We start from the raw sequence: 18,150 nt of genomic DNA, 5'->3' as shown, positions 1-18,150 counted from the left end.
CAAAATTATTTTATTAAATAAATTATATATTTTTTTAAATAAATACTAATAAATATTAATAAATTAACAAATTACAAGATAACTTGAGAAAGAAATAATATACAACATATGTGATTAAATAATTTATTTTATTAAATATGAACTTATGATATGTTGGGATAAAGTAATTAATGTAAAAAATTACGAATTTAATTTGCCATGGCTAATATTATCATAGTTATATTTTCAACATAACAAAAATATAGTGCAAAATAAAGAATTATAGAACAGGATATTTGAAGCATATTTTCTCTAATTTATTAATTAGAATTTCAAAAAATGTAAGGATCTAAATATCAAATATAGTAATTAAATATTGAAATTCAAATATTAAAATTCAGATAAAAATATAATAAATAAAATAAATCATTAATGTACATAAGTCTTATGAATTTACATTAAAAAAGATCTGATACTTTGATCCATACATCTTTTGTATCTTAAATTAATTTATTTAGTTTACATAAATATACTATTTCTAACATCATTCAAGTTATTATGTTCTTTTTTTGATAATTTCATATGCATATATGTTCATATGTTGTACATGCTTAAATAATATAATTTTTATATTGAAATAATAAAATTAAGATAAAAATAGCTTTTAGTCTGTATCTAGAGAGATTTCAAGCAGTTTATAGTTTCGGATATTAAGCATTTACTATTAAAGAATAAATTTTGTCAATAATTTATCCTTTGAAACCTAATTAATAAATGGTAAACATAATATAGTAGTATAACAAACATAATTATATATATTTATGTACTTTGATATGCATGTGTGTGTGTATATGTATTCTTTGTTATATATGCAGTATATGCATGTATTCAAATAGGTGTATACAAGTAAAAAGTATTTATAGTCAAATATTAGAACCACAATTGGTATCAAACCGTTCTATATAATTGTTCTGATATATAATTTTTTTGGTTTTTGTATCATCATAGGAGCTGAAAGTGATTAATTCTCAGCATAAGATATGAATTAAGCCACATAACCTACTTCATTTTTTATTATACGATTACAGAAATGTTTATATTTATTGTCTTTACGTAATTATAACCCTTAAGTCTTTATTGGCTTATAATTTCTCATAGCAAATTAATAAAGATAATAAAGATAACTTTTTAAAATTTTTTTTCAGATTATGTAAAATATTTTTTTTTCTGCAATAATTTCTATTCTTGATATGTTCATTTAATAAAAATTTGTTGAAAAGTAATACAAATATTTAATACAATGTAATTTTATAGATAATCGATAGAATGCTTAAGGGTCGAAAGTCAAATCGATTGTACGTATAATCGATGTACATCACAAAGTATATTGAAAGATATGTATTCACGGTGCGTTTTCATTTTTTTCAAGAATATTATTTTTACATACAAATATTAATTACTAATATATTACAATATTCTGCTCCTCACATAAAATTGAAATCGCATCCGCGTCGATTGTACGTACAAATTACAAGAATATCTCTTAACAATAATTATTGTCTTCGGTACAGTTCCGTTGATTATGCTTTATTATCTCTTAACTTATAAGTATTATGTATATATATATATATATATATATATATATATATATATATATGTATATGTTTATATATATGTTTATATATATGTTTATATATATATATATATATATATACGTATATATTTATATAATTTTCAAAATATTAGTCTTTCTATTTTATTGTCAAGTTCAAATAAAGCGGAGAAAACCAGAACACAATCGTTTAATATCTTTACATTAAATAAAAATATCAATTATATTATTATTTTGATTATTAAATGATTTGATTATTAAATGAATCTCCGAAAAATAAAGTTTCTAATGAATAAATCATTATGTAATAATTGATTTTCTAACATTTCAAATTTAAATAAATATTCTATTGTCTATTATTATTTTCAAAAAAGCTAAATTAATATTATAATGTAATTCAAATAAGATATAGATAGATTTTTAGATATCTTTTCTGAATTACAATAAGATCATAGATTTTTAAATATCTTTTCTGAATTACTTCAATTCTAACTTAATTTCAATTTTATATTAAATACATTTTATGTATTTTCTAATAAATATAGAAATATATATTATATTAAATAATATATTATATTATAATATATAATATATTTAAGATTATTTAAGTTATATAAAATATTTAAGATTATTATAATGTTTAAATAATATAATAAAAAAAAATATAAATAATTATTCATTTTTTAAATTAAAAATTGAATATATTTTTGCAATCTTTTCATTATTATAAATTAAAAAAAAAGAGAAAAGAATTTATAAAGTCATAAAAATTATATTATTCTCTGATTTGTATGTGTCACTTAAAAGTCTATTTTTATGAAAAACAATTATATATATATATATAAATACAATATTAAACAACATTATTAATACATTTATTTTATAATTGAAAAAATAAAAACAACATTAGCAATATTCTGCTCGTGTTTTCTCCGCTTAACGATATGAAGTACGATCGCCGCTGTAGCGATTTTCAAAGATATAATATTAAATTTATATATCTGGAATATTTTATATAGGCGATTTGCACGGTAATTAAATCTGTGCGAGTTTAAATGAATTAAGAAAATATACATTCTATAGCATTGCCAACTCAAGTCGTTCTTCTTTACGACTTTCCTTTCATTTATTGACTTATTTATTTATCCGGGCATAAGTAACATGTCGAATAAATTGAGGCATCGCAGGGAATAGAGATCCGAAATTCGAGTGCCAAACAGCGAAAGCCCTAAGAGTAATTTTCGAAAACGACGAAGGAGAAACAACGAAAGTGAAAAGCCCTTTCGATGATACTTACTGTTAATATGAACGCAAATAGTTTGCTTACGTAAATTTTGGGATGTCGAAGATTGCCAAAAAAGCAAATCCGAATCATTTACGTCTTGTAGCATGCGATCGTATCAAGAGAACAGATACGTATATTTTTGTTTGTGTGGGAGACATCGATAGCCCTTTGAAATATTAACGCGATAAATATTCGCGAGGCTGGGGTCCATTCCTCTGTAAATAGATTATTATTATTATGAGAAATTATTTACTATTTAAAGTATTATTATAATTAATGGAAAATTGATATTATTAAATAACAATATTGGAAAAAATATAATGAAATTTTAATTTGTTCAAAGTTGTAATCTTATTATAAGATAACATTATTATAAAATGTTATTGTATAAAATATATTAATAATTACAATACAATAATTATTGTATATTGTATAAAATATATTAAATATATAGAAATTGATATAATAATAATGTAATAAAATATATTAAGTGATTGAAATAATTGTATCAATTTAAAAGAATATTAGAGAAATATTTAATTCTAAAAATAAGTTTCTTCATTAACTTTAATAAATAGAATGCGATAAAGATTTCATTGTCATTTATTACTCACTGTCCAAATTTGACCATTATTCGATGCATATCGTCCTTGACCAAATTCATAATTAATTTTCGTCGGAATTCCCAGTGTTGATTTTAGGTATTGTTTCTGAGATTGTTGAATATTGAAAGGATACTCATTGTCTACAGAATCTTTGAAGGTAGATATCTTTTCTGCTAGTTCTTCAGCTTTATATTGTTCCTAAAATTGTTAATTAAAAATTAAAATTAAAATTAAAAAAATTAAAAATAAAAAAATATAGAAAATTCTAAATTAAAAAGAATATCTTTTAAATTTTTAGCATTTATCTAATAATGAAAAAAAATTAAAAGTTATCTGTTTCATCTTTCATTTTTATTCATAAAAATTTATTATTTAATTTTATGAATAATTAACATATTACAAATTGTCCGATTTATCTTGTCAATTTTCTTTACATTTTTGAATAATAAAAGAGTTTTCAATATAAATGAATTCTTTCTCACAATATTCATTAAAAAGAATATGAAATATGAAGGAATTTATTTTCAAATGCTATATTATTAATTTTTTTTAAGGATTTAATTTAATTAAATTAAGAAATTTTAGAAAAAAAACATTTGTTGAATGTAATTTGTTTCATTTGTAATATATTAATATCAATTATCTGATAATTTATTATTAACCTGTAATTCACGGGCCCGTTCAGCACGAAGTAATTCCTTCAAATGTTGAAAACTGCCAGCTTGCGATAAATGAGAGGGACCAACTATTGGGTTAATACGACTTTTCGACAATGGTGCATAAGAATTCATTGTTCCAAAAAAGCGCGGGATTTTATTGAAAAGTCGTGGTGAGTTTCGCATTCCATTTCTTAATCTACTTGCTGGTGCTTTATGTATTATTTTTCCATAAATTGGAGCACTACCTCCTGCACGGTTACGCGGTTTTCCCATAAATTTTCCTGCACATTATTATCAAATAAAATAAATAAAATCTATTAGTAAATCTTAATATCTATTAGTTGTCTATTAATTGTTGATAATTACAGATGATCTTGTTTCAGATGTAATAACTTTTTATAAAATAAGAAAAATATATTGTAAATTCAGGGTTTTTTTATTAAAAACTTTTTTATTAAAAATTCGATTTTTATAGTTTTTAATAGATTAAAATTGTAAATATTTTATAATTTTTTATTATCTTCTTTTAAAGATATATATTTCTTTAGAAGAATATATATTTTTAAAGATATATTTTTTTTTAATTGGTGATGAGTTTCTTTAATTAATTTCGAACATCAGTAGTTCAAGTATGAAACAAATCAGACATTATTCTAGATTATCATCATATCACGATATCATATATTTCATATATTTGTCCAATATAATATAAATGAATAATTTTAAATGAAAAATAAATAAAGAAAAAATTAAGAAAAAAATAAGTTATATAAAACATAATAATCTAATAAAAGAAAAGAAATATATAGTTTTTCAACTTCTTTCATTTTTAATTTTTACAAATCTCTTTTTTATACAAAACTGTCCATATTAATTTCATTCAGCTTCAGATTAAAATAATTTTTTAATCTTAATTAAATTTACAATTGCTTAGTATATGTTTATGAAAAAATACTTGTATTTCAAATTTTCTTTATCCAATATTCTATTTTTTTTTCTATAATTTTTTATTTACAAAATTCTATTATCCTTTTTTTTTCAAATAAACAGTATAATAATAGCATGGACGTAGGCTACGCACAACCACCATAAAATCTTACCGCGGTAGTTAAGATTGGGCTTGGAGTATTCGGAATAAGATTTCCACACGTTATATGAAAATGGATCGGGATAAAGAGAGTATCCGGTAGTAGTTTTAGCAGCTCTGCTTTGTCGTTTAGTGTACCTCCACATTGCCCTCAATTCTTCGCATGTCGGCTCCGTCAGGTCAACGCGCTTCTCGGCAATGTCGCCGGTGTTCCCTGATTGCGCCGAGATCGGATCAATGTATCGTATACCGGTCACGAACGGGGTGCTTGAGTACGCTAACACAAAAGCTGTCCATACGGCCACAGTACGCATTTTCTAGAGAATAAAATATACAAATTCATATTCAAAATTCAAGATGAGAGATGGAAGAAGATTCTTTGCAGATTAATTATTTATTATAGAAAATTTTATCACTGTTAGATACGTCGAAATTTTTGTGAAGATTATAAATAGATTGTAGATGTACTGATAATGATATGACTATTACAATATCTCATTGTATGAATTTGCGTCCATTGTTACAAAAAAATATTGATATACTTAAGATTATGAAATTAACAAGTAATGAAATTATAATTTAAATAAGATTTATATAGAAGAAAAACGATATTAAAATTGAACTTCCAAAATATTTTTTTTACAATATTTCTAAATACTTGCAAAAATTTAATACATATTAAATATTTGAATATTCTTTATAAATTTTTCAGAGAATTATTTTTCGAAATAGATGCCCTGTGTAAAGTATTGTATATATTTCCAGTAATTATATTAATGAAATTCAAAGAGATAAAGATTAACTCCAGAAGTTTTCTCGATTAATGAATTAAAGAAAGAGTCCTTAATTAAAATTAGCACGAATATTGGAAATAATTAAATTTTACGTTTCGTAATACTTAATTTCGTAAAAAGGAACTTGTAATTGAGTGCCTACTGTCTATTAATCCAAGAAAGTTTTATAATTAACTTACTAATGGCAACTAAATCAATTTTAACAGTCAATTCAATTACGATTAATGATATTTGAGAAAATTCAATATGAAGATAAATAAAATTACTCTCATAAATAATATATACTTTAAAAATCTAATAGGAAACTCATCTGAAAAAGATTCATTTGACACAACGTTATCAATTTTTATTTTTATTTTCATACTTATAAATTAATATTGTACTTATAAATTCTATTTTTTTGCATCAATTATTTAATATTATTATTTAACTATTCTTTTTATATTTAAGATCTTTAAAAAATATGAATTTTTTAATCGACTTTGCTCGATAATAATCAACATAATTAAATATAAATTGATTTCTTTATATCGTCAGATTGTGAGATATTTCTCTTCTTTTCAATATAATCTTACAGCTTTCTTGATCATTCTACAATATCTTTGATCATTTCTACAGTTCAATATATAATGGGATATTCAATTAAACAATATTAAATAATATCTGATTATTCTGATTCAAAATAATTTTTTATTTCTTGATTTTGATCATATTCTTTGATCGTATTGTCGTTAATAAAATATTTCAATGAGTAAAAATATATTTTTTATTAAATATTAAATTGTTATCTTATTTTATTATTTTAATTTATTTCTCAGAATCGATTTGCAAGAATTTAAAATATTTAAAAAAGAACTTAGATAATCTTTAATTAATTGTAATGATTTTATTAATTCTTTATAAATTTTTATTTAATAATTTTTTTTTCAATACAAATACATATTAATATATTTTTTATTACAGACATTATCGATATTATTATAAATTAAAATTATAGCAACAATTGAATGATTCAAATGATATTTATTGATAATATATTTAATAATGAAACGTAAAAATTTGAATAAATTACAAAAAAAGATAATAACATTTTACTTAATTTTTTTGGTTATACGTATTTTTAATTCTAATTAAAAAATATATAAGAGTAAATATAAAAGTAAATACAATTTGTATTAAAAATATTAAATATATAATATCTACATACATATTTTTTTCTTTTTTTAAAGAAAGAATTACTGATTATGTTTTTAAAGAAAGAATTGCTGAACTGAACTGTTTTTCGTTATCATCTCTAACAGCTGTTTCTCGAATCTATCATTTCTCCCTTAATATACATATATCAAATATGACTGATTGAAATTTAAAAGATTTCTTTTTTGAATTCCAAAATCAATAACGATATGAAAATTCATTCTCTATCCCAGATAATTTTTTATTCCATGAAACGTAGAATAAATTAAAAAGAAAAAAAATTTGTAGTAATTTAAAAAGAAAAAAGAGAATATATAAAAATCGTTTAGGTAACAAATTTTTTTCTAATTATTAACACTTGACAAAGATTAAAATATCGTTTTTGTAATTTGTAATAAAATTAAATAAAAAATTAGGAAAAGAACGAAATACATACGTAATACTGATCGTTAACGTTGACAGGATATCAATAATCAAGCAACGAAATTATGAAAAAAGAACATTTTTCACTAGGAATTTCGATAAATCAAAGGGAGCAGCGAACGAGAGAGCGAGCAAAGAACGAGTCGCATGAATGGAGTCAGCGGACACACGGAGTGGAGAATGAGGGTGAGAGAAAGAGAGAGAGAAACAGAGAGGGTGCCAAGGATGGAAGGAGGTCAAGAGTGGAACGAAGAGAAACTGGTGAATGAACGAGAGTTGGATTCACTAACCTGCCAGTCCACGCAGTCCGGAAACCGAGAAGCAACTGAGAGAGGTGGTATCATCGAGGCAACTATTCGCCTTCCTTTGCTGCCCCCTCTTCCAGTACACACCCCTTCATTCGTTTCAAGCCCCTCTACGCGAGCTCTGTTTAGCCCCCTCTCTTTTCTTTTTTCCTTCTCTATACTCTTTTCTTCATATTCCAAAAGAAATTTTTCGTCAATTTGTAAACTGTTTTAAAAAACTTCTAAAAATTCCTTTAATGACTCTTTATTTTTTTATTTTCTCTATTTTTTTTTTATTTTTTTTAGCATTCTTTTTTGTGTGTACATATAATAATTTTTGGAAATTATTCTCTCAATATTCTCTCTAATAGATATAATAAAATTGATAATTTAAAATTATTATATAATTATATTATTACATGAAGATAGATGATATATTTTTGGTTATTTTTGATCTTTTGGAAATTATTTTTGTATAAAAGATTTTTGTTATATTTTTATTTTTTTTCTTTTTCATCTCTTTTTAACTATTCTTTACTTATATACTATATAAATGATTTTATTAATTATCCATTGAATAACATGAATTTATTGAATCGATATTATAAAAATAAAATAATTTCATTACATTAAATTATATTCTTTTAATTTCATTAGTGCATTGAAATTTCTTAACATATATAATTATTATAATATTCTATTAACTAAGATATTTTACTATGATAAAGTAATAAAACAATTAAAAAAGAATTCATTCAATCATTTTTAATTTGAAAATTTTTAGATATTAGAGCTGTTCTAAAGTTAGAGTCGTAGATTACGAATAAGCTTATAAGTTCCGGTTCGTCTGCGCAACAAGTTTCTCCCTGGGACTCAAAATCGTTGTAGTCCGTATAAGAAATTGCGTCATTGAATTATTCAATTTATTGAAAAATTCATCGTCAAACATTTTTCGATCATTTATTTGACAAAATAAATCAATATCAATATTCTTTTCTTAATTTTTAATAAAATATGTATATTATAAATTTATACGTAAATTGATATCTTAATTTTAACAATAAAATTTTAAATAATTTATCTAATTTAAATATATCTAAATTTATATAAAAAATGTTTTAATTACTTACAAAGTATTCGTTTATTTTTTTTTAAATTAATTAATGAAATGAATTATTCACGTGGAAATCTTTGGCTGACTATTATAAGTCTAAACTACTTGATGCTTCAGATAAGTAAGATGAATTACGTACATAATTTACTGAAACAAATATTTCATTATTTATTATATTCTTGTATATCGTTCATTATAGTTAGACAAGACATAAAATCAAGACACGAAATAGAAGACAAAGAAACTAGAGGATATTTCGTTATCGACATCGTTCATTTCTTCGTATCTTGATAAAGAGCTATTATTGTCTTAAAACAGGTAGTCTTATCTGGATGGAATAATCAACATAAACAATGCCTTTTCTGTTGACAATTTTCGTCGATATAAGTATCAAAGTTTAAATTAATAAACTTTATATAATTTTATAGGAATATTAAACTTTAAAGATATTTCAAAGCAGCTAATTTTAAACTTTGCAAATATTTCTTATATTTTTCTCAATGTAATTCTTTACTCATTCAGAATAATAATCGAATTAATAATCGAATTTCGAGCATAAAACGAAATTTACGTAAAATACGTAAAGTGTGAACTTTTCGAAAAGCATGGGGCTAAATGTCAATTTTAGGGCAAAGTGGTTGTGCGCTTGCATTCGTGCGTATAATCGAAGACAGGGTTGGAACCCCCTCTCTTGTTAACCACCCACGGCATTCCAGTAATCGGGCTACCCTTCTTCGTTTTACCTCCCCCCATCTTTCAAGGCCCCTTCCCCTCCGCTAACCCCTCGTGTCACAGCAGTGCGGCTGCTGAATGGCTGAAAGTGGGGGTAACTCATCTCTCTTCTAACCACCCACGCAATCAATAGCAGCCTTGCTGCTTCTACTGAATGGACTCTGCCCTCCACGGCCTCCGCTGTTCTTCGTCTGCTTCGAGCCGGCTTCTATCCTTTTTCACCCTCACTCTATCGATTACTACGCCCTTGCCTAGTGCGATCTTGCGGGGGGCTGCTCTATCGACCCATCCACCTGTATTACAGTTCATTCATAAATCTTTGCTGCTTTTCACTCAAGATTGCGCTCTGATTTTTTTCTCAATTATTTATTTAAAAAATTATTGAATAAATTTAACATCTTCGTACATCAATTTGATATTTATAGAATTTGCAAATATTAATAATTATGAATGAAGATACATGTGTATGAAGTTTTTTTAAAATAATGTGTTATATATTATTTTTGTGGTAATGATAAATAACTTTTATTTTAATATTGTGCAGTTTTATTCTATTATCTAAATGGTGAAAGTGATTTTTTTTTATTTAATATTTTATTTAATATTTAAATTTATTTAATAAAAAAAAATGTGAACATTATTTACCAATGGTCTTATAGACAAACTTCTCATTTAAAATCCAATCACTTCACTGTTGAGATGACGAAGAGATTTTCCAATATTTGTTTAACAGTAATTGAATAGAAAGAACATTTAAGATTTATAAATATAGAATTTGTATTTGAAGATTCAAATTAGTATGATATTTTATATGATTTTTAAATCTTTTTGTCTGAAAAAATAAGAAAAAAAAATATAATAGATATAGAAAATAGATATAATAGATGAGAGAAGACAGGAGATAATTGGTAAATAATTTTTTAAATTAATTAATAAATTTATTTATTACATTTTTGTTAAATACTGTACATTATTTTTTTGAATTTAAATGCTCAAGTACATATATGAATTAATTGCTAATAAGCACTATGTGTCTACCTATAATTATTCATTAGTAAATACGATATTTTTTTCTTTCAATCTAAACTTTTTAAGTAATTTGTTGTCATTCATCAATTAAAGTCACATTGCCGTTTACATACTCTTTATTTTATATTATCAAATATGCAACGGCCATTTATAAAACGTATATATCATACTATGTGAATATAATAATTCCAAATTCTTATATAGATTTATCTTATATAATTAAAATGTGAATTAAAAAAAAATCTATGGATACAGAAATGTATATATATATATATACATATATACGCTATATATGTATATATATATATATACATATATGTATCGATATAATATCAAATTGTATTCTTGACTTTATTCAGAGTTTTTAATTTCGATAATTTGGTTAAATAATTTTTCACTTTATTTAAAATCAATATATTCTAATCGTGTTATCAATTGATCACATCATTCTATTATATTTTAAGAAAGTATACTCGTTCGTTAGAAACACTTATCTTATATTTCTAATATAATCTATTTGTAATGCACAAAGATTATACGTAACACGTCATATGACATGTTTACATTAGTGGAATATCAATATTACAATTTATATGACGTGTATTAAGTGTGTACTTTAAAAGAGACGTAAAAAAAAAAAACATTAATTATATGCAATTAGTCATTAACTGCTTATGGAAGATCATCTTTCGCTGCTCCAATAACTTTTACCGATTACTTCTGTAAACATACAAATCTTTTTACACAATACAAAATTTGCAAATCTGTTTCAGTGGAATTATGAAGATGTAGATAATATAATATGAATTTATTATTACTTACCTGCACGATTACTAACAGGACTACGACTCCGGGAATAACTCCGACTATAACTTCGACGATTACCACGACCATTGTATTCTCTACTATGACTTCGACTTCTACTTCTTGAATAGCTACGATCTTTTCCATTTCGGCCACCTCGAGATCGCCATCTATTTCTTCCACCTAAGAATATTGAATCAATTAATTACATCAATAAATGCAAATTGTAATAATATGAGATAAAAGTTAAAAAAAAAAAGTTATTATATCAAGTTAAAGTATACAAATACCTCTATGTCTGCCATATCCACCACTTTTACTATCGGCAAGTTCTAATAGCTTTGGATTTATAACTTGATTCGCTTCTTTTAATACCTGGATTAGGTCGTTAGCCTTATTCGAATTATTAGGTGTAAAAAAGGTATAGGCTGTACCAGTTTTTTGCCGACGCCCTGTTCGACCGATTCGATGAACGTAATCTTCCGAACAGGAAGGATAGTCAAAATTGATGACAAACTTGACGTCTTCAACGTCTGAAATAAAGCATACGTATTAGATACTGATCACTAAAAGCATCCGCCTCCCAGACAGACATTGGTTAAGATAGTAGTATGGCAAGACGTATAAAATATTGTATTAAATATCAATCATTTATTTTGAATAAATTTTTAGATTAATGTTACGCTCTCCAAAGATAGTTATAAATTCATTGATTATATATGTTTTAAAAAATAAAATTAAAAAAAAGAAAAAATATATTAAGAGCTGATATAGACGAGCAATATGATATTGTTGCGATTTCACTGTAGTAATGCTGTGATTCGACATTTTATATTTTTAATAACATAATACGAACGTATATAATTAGAATATTGAAAATACAAATAAAGTCGAATGTACAGCGTTACTACTGAGAAATTGCAACTAACTACATTGTATAGCTTATCTACATCGAACCTAAATCTTACAAAATATTTTATTTATTATATTCCTTTAAGAATAAATTATCCATTTCTAACTTTATTTAAATAATAAAATAAAATAAAAATTAAAGTAACAAAAAAAAATATTACGTTTTTAGAGAGCGTTTTGAAAGTATAAAATGCTGAAATAAATTTCCGTTCAAAAACAATTCTGGTTCCTCATTAATAAAAATATTATTTCTTTTTCTGTATATTTTTATTTTTAATTTTTTTTATTATTTTATATATTTTTGTTTTAAGTATTTTATATATTTCTTAGAAAAATTATTAAAATTTTAATTAATTTTATATACATATATTACATTATTTAAATATTATGCATTTATTTATTGATTTTTATCATAATAAATATTATGCATTTATATTCTTAAAAAAAAAAAACAAAAATATCAAAATAAAATGAAACCAGAATTGATATACAAAAAACTTTATTGAATGTGATAGTTAATATAATGTGAATATGTAATGACAGTTATTATGAAGGATTCAGAAGGATAAAGGAAATGTAAATTTAAATGGATATAAGAATGTGTATGTATATAGAAATGTACATATATGCATACATACAAGTACAGAATGTTTTATAAAATATGGGCTATATAAAATATTAAAAATTCTTAAACTAAGAACAAGAGAGTTCTTAATAATATTATGTGACCATTAATTAACAACTTTTAAATTTATATATAATGTATATATAAAAGATAATTTGAAATATAAAATTATTATTGAGAATATTATTATATTTTACAAAGCTGATAAATAATGATCACAAAAAAATATAAAGAATTAACTTGTATTAATTCAAGAATTTCTCATATGTTTTAGTATATCACATCTTACAAAACATTTTGTTATATATATATATATGCAATATAAAAGTATATATATTGAAACCCTTAGAAAAATGCTATTTGAACTATATTACATCTTTATAAAAATCTAAGACATTTTTGATCAAATGAAATGTTGGGCAATTCTTAATAAAGAAGATATTTAACTTTAACTGAAATTTTTGTAAGAAACTTTTAAATATAAATAAATCAAATGTAATAAATATATAATAAATAAATGCAATTAATTTTTGATTTATGATTATTATAATTTTATAATTATGATCAATATTTAATTACATCTTCTAAATTAATAATTGTACAATATTTCAATATCGAACGAAATTTCTTTAATCAAAAACTATCTTAGTCTTTATCAAAGAAGAATGCTATACAGTCAAATTGCCCTTTTTCTGGGTGAAACTATAATTATTGACTGAATTATTATATATAGAAACTGTAATTATTGATATATACAGTTATATATATATAGCGATTAATTTAAAATTACTGTTATACTAAAATTAGGCAGTGGGTGAGTGTCGCTAGCAACGTACGGGCAGGGCCTGGCTGTTTGCGCTCGCTCCAGCTACAGCCTCCGCCATTCTGTTGCTACAGGGCACACTTAGAGGCTCTGGCATCAGCTACCATGCCACCGCCTCATTGGACCGTTGTTGGGTCTGATTAGCTTGAGCGGCCAGCGCAGGGGATTCTATTCTGGCAACAACGACTTGGCCAGCCCAGATGGCGTACAGCGTAGCGTAGAACTGATATCCAGTATGTAGAAGGTAAAGTAGATCCCGATTTGGCCCGGACTGGCCCTTCACGTAATTGACGTATAGAGGCACGCGTCGCAGCCAGCGCAGACAATGCAAACTAGTGCACCACCGAACAAACAGGCGGCGGGCACCCCCAATTTGCTTTGCATTACCCGGCGTGGGTCTGCGCGCAATGTGCCTCTGCAATACAAACAAAGATCCAACCGCGTTAGGTATATGTTTATCTCATTATCTTCCTGTGTTCAATATGAATTTTGTATTACAGTATTTTTTTTTGTTTTTTTCATATTTTGTTTTATTTCTTTTATCAACTATCTTCTACAAAATTCTGGTAATCTCAATGAAAGCGAGTTTATGGGAAAAAATATAATTTAAACTTCTATAATCATTATATAAGTTTTGGCAAGCATGAAACATTTTTATTAGATTAATTTTAAGTTCAAATTATAATCATGATGTAGATACAATAATATAAAATGGTGCCTTTCATTATCCCACAAAATTATATAATTCTTTAAGAAAATTATATCATATATTTTCAATATAAATTTTGTAAATGTTTGTTTGTAATTAAAAGTCATTTGCTTTTTTTTTAATTAAATAAATTGTTTTTATTCATTATTCACCTTCATGAATCAATAAAAAATGCTTGCCGAGTAATATTTCTTTCTTTTTTTATTTCTTTCATATAATATTCAAAAATTATTACCTTTAGCAAAAAATGAGGAAGCAAAATAACTACACATATTAAAAATGCTAAATGAACCACATTATGTATTTAGAATATTATATATTTAAATTTAATTTGTAAAGTTATTTTTATAAAATATTTTCTTATTAATATTTCCAAATCACTGAATTCGAAAAATCTCATTTAAATATTTATTTATATTTATATAATTTATTGATATTGATTATTGTTTCTAATTAAGAAATTGATAAATCTCTTTTATTTTGATTCTAATCATAAAGTAGTTCATTAATGAAATCTTGTTCTGATTATTACATACATAAGAATCACTTGTATATTAATATTATAAAACTATTCATTGCTAAAAAACAATTGCAGTACAAAAGAAAATTAATATTTAAAAGATATATATTAATTAGTAAGTACATATTATATTTTGAATATATATATTTATTTATAATACTTTTAATATTATATCAGAACAAGATATTCAAAATATTATAGTAATTATTAAATTCACTGCTAGAAATATGATTTAAAATAATTCATTTTCCATACCAAAGGAAAATGATGAATAATACTCTTATTTCTATTTTATTACATTTATCATAACAATCATTTACTTACCAAGTCCACGAGCAGCAACATCTGTTGCGACAAGAATTGGCGCTTTTCCCGATCTAAAATCTAAAAATTGAAAAGAAAAATCAGTTTTGATTGTATTTTGAAATGTCATATAAAATTAATATTTACCTTGTAAAACCCAATCTCTTTCTTGTTGTGTCTTATCACCATGTATACAAACAGCTGGCCACCCATCCCTCTTCATTTTTCTTGTGATTTCATCTACTCTACGCTTTGTTTCAATAAATACAATAGTTTTGTTTTCACTTTCTGCCATTATTTCTTTTAAAAGGGTACTCAATCTATAAAAATAATATTAGAAATAAAAGAATATATAATATTTTTGACATATAAATAGTTTTTTAAATATATACTTATAATCTCTTACTTATTTTCTTTTTCATAATCTTGACATACATCAATGATTTGTAATATATTATGATTTGCAGCTAATTGTAGAGATCCAACATTGATTTGAGCATAATCTTTTAGAAAATCTTCAGCTAAATTTTTTACTTCTTTAGGCCATGTAGCAGACCACATTAATGTCTGTCTATCTGGCCTAATTTGTTCTATGATTTTTCTAATTTGAGGCTCAAATCCCATGTCTAACATTCTATCTGCTTCATCTAATACTAAATAGGTACATCTTTTTAAATTTGTACGTCCTGATTCAAGAAAATCTAACAATCTACCAGGTGTAGCTATAACAATCTCTACACCACCATCTAAATCTCTAGCTTGTGCACCTTTTGGTGCTCCACCATATAAACATGTATTTCTAATGCCAGACGAATGACCAAAATCATCAGCAACTTGTTGAATTTGTTGTGCAAGCTCTCGTGTTGGAGCTAAAACTAAAGCAATAGGTCCATCTTTTCGACCTAATTTAGGTTGACTATTAATATGAACAATTGCAGGAAGTATATAAGACAATGTTTTTCCAGAACCAGTTGATGCAATTCCTACCATATCTCTTCCACTTAAAGCAATTGGCCAACCCTGTGCTTGTATTGATGTAGGTTCTGTAAAACCTTGTCGTCTGAAAATTATAAATAACAACAATTTTTTTATAATCCATTAAATCAAATTGATTTCATTTTGCATAAATGTTTAAGTCAAATTTTACAATATTTATTTCAATCATTTTTTTATCAATTTTAATGTTTTGCTATTCTGTTTTTATCTTAAAATCCTAACAACTCTACTTCTGTTCTTACTTGATCTGATGAAAGTTAAAAGTTCCAGAATAAACAAGTTTTAAGTTCTGTGTGATAGTATTCTTGACAATGTACATGTCATCGCATACTGGATACTTGTTCTAAACTTAAGAAACAAATTCTAATATCACTATTGTAAAATTATTGTACATTGTAAATACTAATTCATTTGGAGCACTTTTATTTTAAATAAATTTATTATTTTAAAAGAACTTACTTAATTTCTTTTAGAACATAGTCTGGAAAACCTGTTTCTTCAAATGTAAATACAGGATTAGGTATATTTTTTCCCTTAAGAGTAATTTCTTTTTCACTTCTGTATTGTTCAACTATGCGTGGATCACGGTTTTGAACTGCTTCATGTGGTACATAAAAATCTTTTTTAAAAGGTTCTAATCGACTTAAATCCCATCTAGGTTTCCTTAAATTTGCTCCAGGTTGCCCACGGCTATTTCTACCACCACCTCGATCTCTGCCTCCACTGCTACCCCAATTTCTTCTATCTCTTGGTGATCTACTACGAGATCTGCTACGAGATCTACGTCTCCTATCTCTATCACGACTACGACTAAAAAATAAAATATAAAATATTTATTAATATTTAAATATAAATTTAAAATATAAATTATTTTCTAAATAAAAAATTCTAAATAATAAATCACATTGATTTATAAAAATAAAAATACAAATATTTTTATTAATTATTTCTAACATAATATATACTTTTTTAAAATATATTAAATCTATAGCAATTTTATTTAATTAATTTACTTAAAGTACATAACATTTTTATTTTATCGTTAATTTTAAAAATTCAAATTATTTTAAATTTTATAATATATATGTATATATATAAATTTTTTTGAAGTCTATATCAAAAACATGTGGAAGGTTATAATGGCTGTAAAAATATAAATGCTTTAGAATCTCTCCTTAGTCTTATTTCTCATTTTACATATAATTTTTTCTACTGTACTGCATGAACAGTTGCTATTCAAATATATTCACTTCAAATATGTGATATTAGTGCTGAACATTGAACATATTGATAACATGCATTTTCACATATCTATACATATATGGCTTACCTTCTATAGCGACCCATATTCAATTTTTTCTTACTTTCTCCCTTCTTTTAATGACGCTCTACTATTAATAATAATTACTCAAACATAAAAAAATAGTAAGTTATAAAATTTAACTCCAATCAAAAACCGTAAATGAAAGCGTTTTCTATGCCACAAACGACGTAATCATAAGAAAGAATGATACCATTATAAAATTTTCCACGCATGCGCAATAATTAATATCTATTTTAATAATAATTTTTATAATTTTATAAACAATATTAAACTTTTAAATAATGAAAAACATATCATTAAATTGTAATTATTAGTCTTTTACTATTTAAAATTAACA

At 24.4% G+C, this 18,150-nt stretch overlaps 2 protein-coding genes across 5 annotated transcripts; both read right to left on the bottom strand.

Moving 5' to 3' along the window:
* Positions 1 to 109: 109 nt before the first annotated feature.
* On the bottom strand, positions 110 to 8,268 carry LOC108003107 (uncharacterized). Its single transcript, XM_017065206.3, has 5 exons — positions 7,929 to 8,268; positions 5,241 to 5,544; positions 4,144 to 4,421; positions 3,491 to 3,679; positions 110 to 3,091 (listed from the first exon to the last, which is right to left on the bottom strand). Exons 1-5 carry the CDS (start codon positions 7,980 to 7,982, stop codon positions 3,053 to 3,055), a joined length of 864 nt encoding a protein of 287 aa, XP_016920695.1. The 5' UTR covers positions 7,983 to 8,268; the 3' UTR covers positions 110 to 3,052.
* Positions 8,269 to 11,174: 2,906 nt separating this feature from the next.
* LOC108003136 (probable ATP-dependent RNA helicase DDX17) lies at positions 11,175 to 18,014 on the bottom strand. 4 transcript variants are annotated; one of them, XM_017065250.3, is made up of 8 exons: positions 17,820 to 18,014; positions 16,949 to 17,299; positions 15,900 to 16,553; positions 15,641 to 15,813; positions 15,515 to 15,574; positions 11,892 to 12,134; positions 11,620 to 11,784; positions 11,175 to 11,533 (listed from the first exon to the last, which is right to left on the bottom strand). In XM_017065250.3, exons 1-8 carry the CDS (start codon positions 17,834 to 17,836, stop codon positions 11,505 to 11,507), a joined length of 1,692 nt encoding a protein of 563 aa, XP_016920739.1. In that variant the 5' UTR covers positions 17,837 to 18,014; the 3' UTR covers positions 11,175 to 11,504. The 4 variants fall into 4 exon arrangements, with proteins under 4 accessions (XP_016920739.1, XP_016920738.1, XP_061940222.1 ...); XM_017065249.3 differs by having other exon boundaries at positions 11,175 to 11,517; XM_062084238.1 differs by lacking the exon at positions 17,820 to 18,014 and adding an exon at positions 16,732 to 16,837 and having other exon boundaries at positions 16,949 to 17,090.
* Between the last annotated feature and the right edge of the window lie 136 nt (positions 18,015 to 18,150).

The sequence above is a fragment of the Apis cerana genome, linkage group LG14 (genome assembly GCF_029169275.1).
Source record: "Apis cerana isolate GH-2021 linkage group LG14, AcerK_1.0, whole genome shotgun sequence".
NCBI lineage: Eukaryota > Metazoa > Arthropoda > Insecta > Hymenoptera > Apidae > Apis > Apis cerana.
The sequence above is the reverse complement of the archived record's forward strand: the minus strand, read 5'-3'. Positions and strand labels throughout refer to the sequence as shown.

Excerpts from the sequence above, each read along its gene's own strand:
- LOC108003107 (XM_017065206.3), bottom strand. The coding sequence starts at position 7,982 with ATGATACCACCTCTCTCAGTTGCTTCTCGGTTTCCGGACTGCGTGGAC. Across the intron at positions 4,422-5,240 it reads GCCCAATCTTAACTACCGCG|GAAAATTTATGGGAAAACCG; the intron begins GTAAGATTTTAT and ends AATAATGTGCAG. Across the intron at positions 3,092-3,490 it reads ATAATGGTCAAATTTGGACA|AGGAATGGACCCCAGCCTCG; the intron begins GTGAGTAATAAA and ends ATCTATTTACAG.
- LOC108003136 (XM_017065249.3), bottom strand. Across the intron at positions 16,554-16,948 it reads TATGTTCTAAAAGAAATTAA|ACGACAAGGTTTTACAGAAC; the intron begins GTAAGTTCTTTT and ends TATAATTTTCAG. Across the intron at positions 12,135-15,514 it reads TGTTGCTGCTCGTGGACTTG|ACGTTGAAGACGTCAAGTTT; the intron begins GTAAGTAAATGA and ends GCTTTATTTCAG.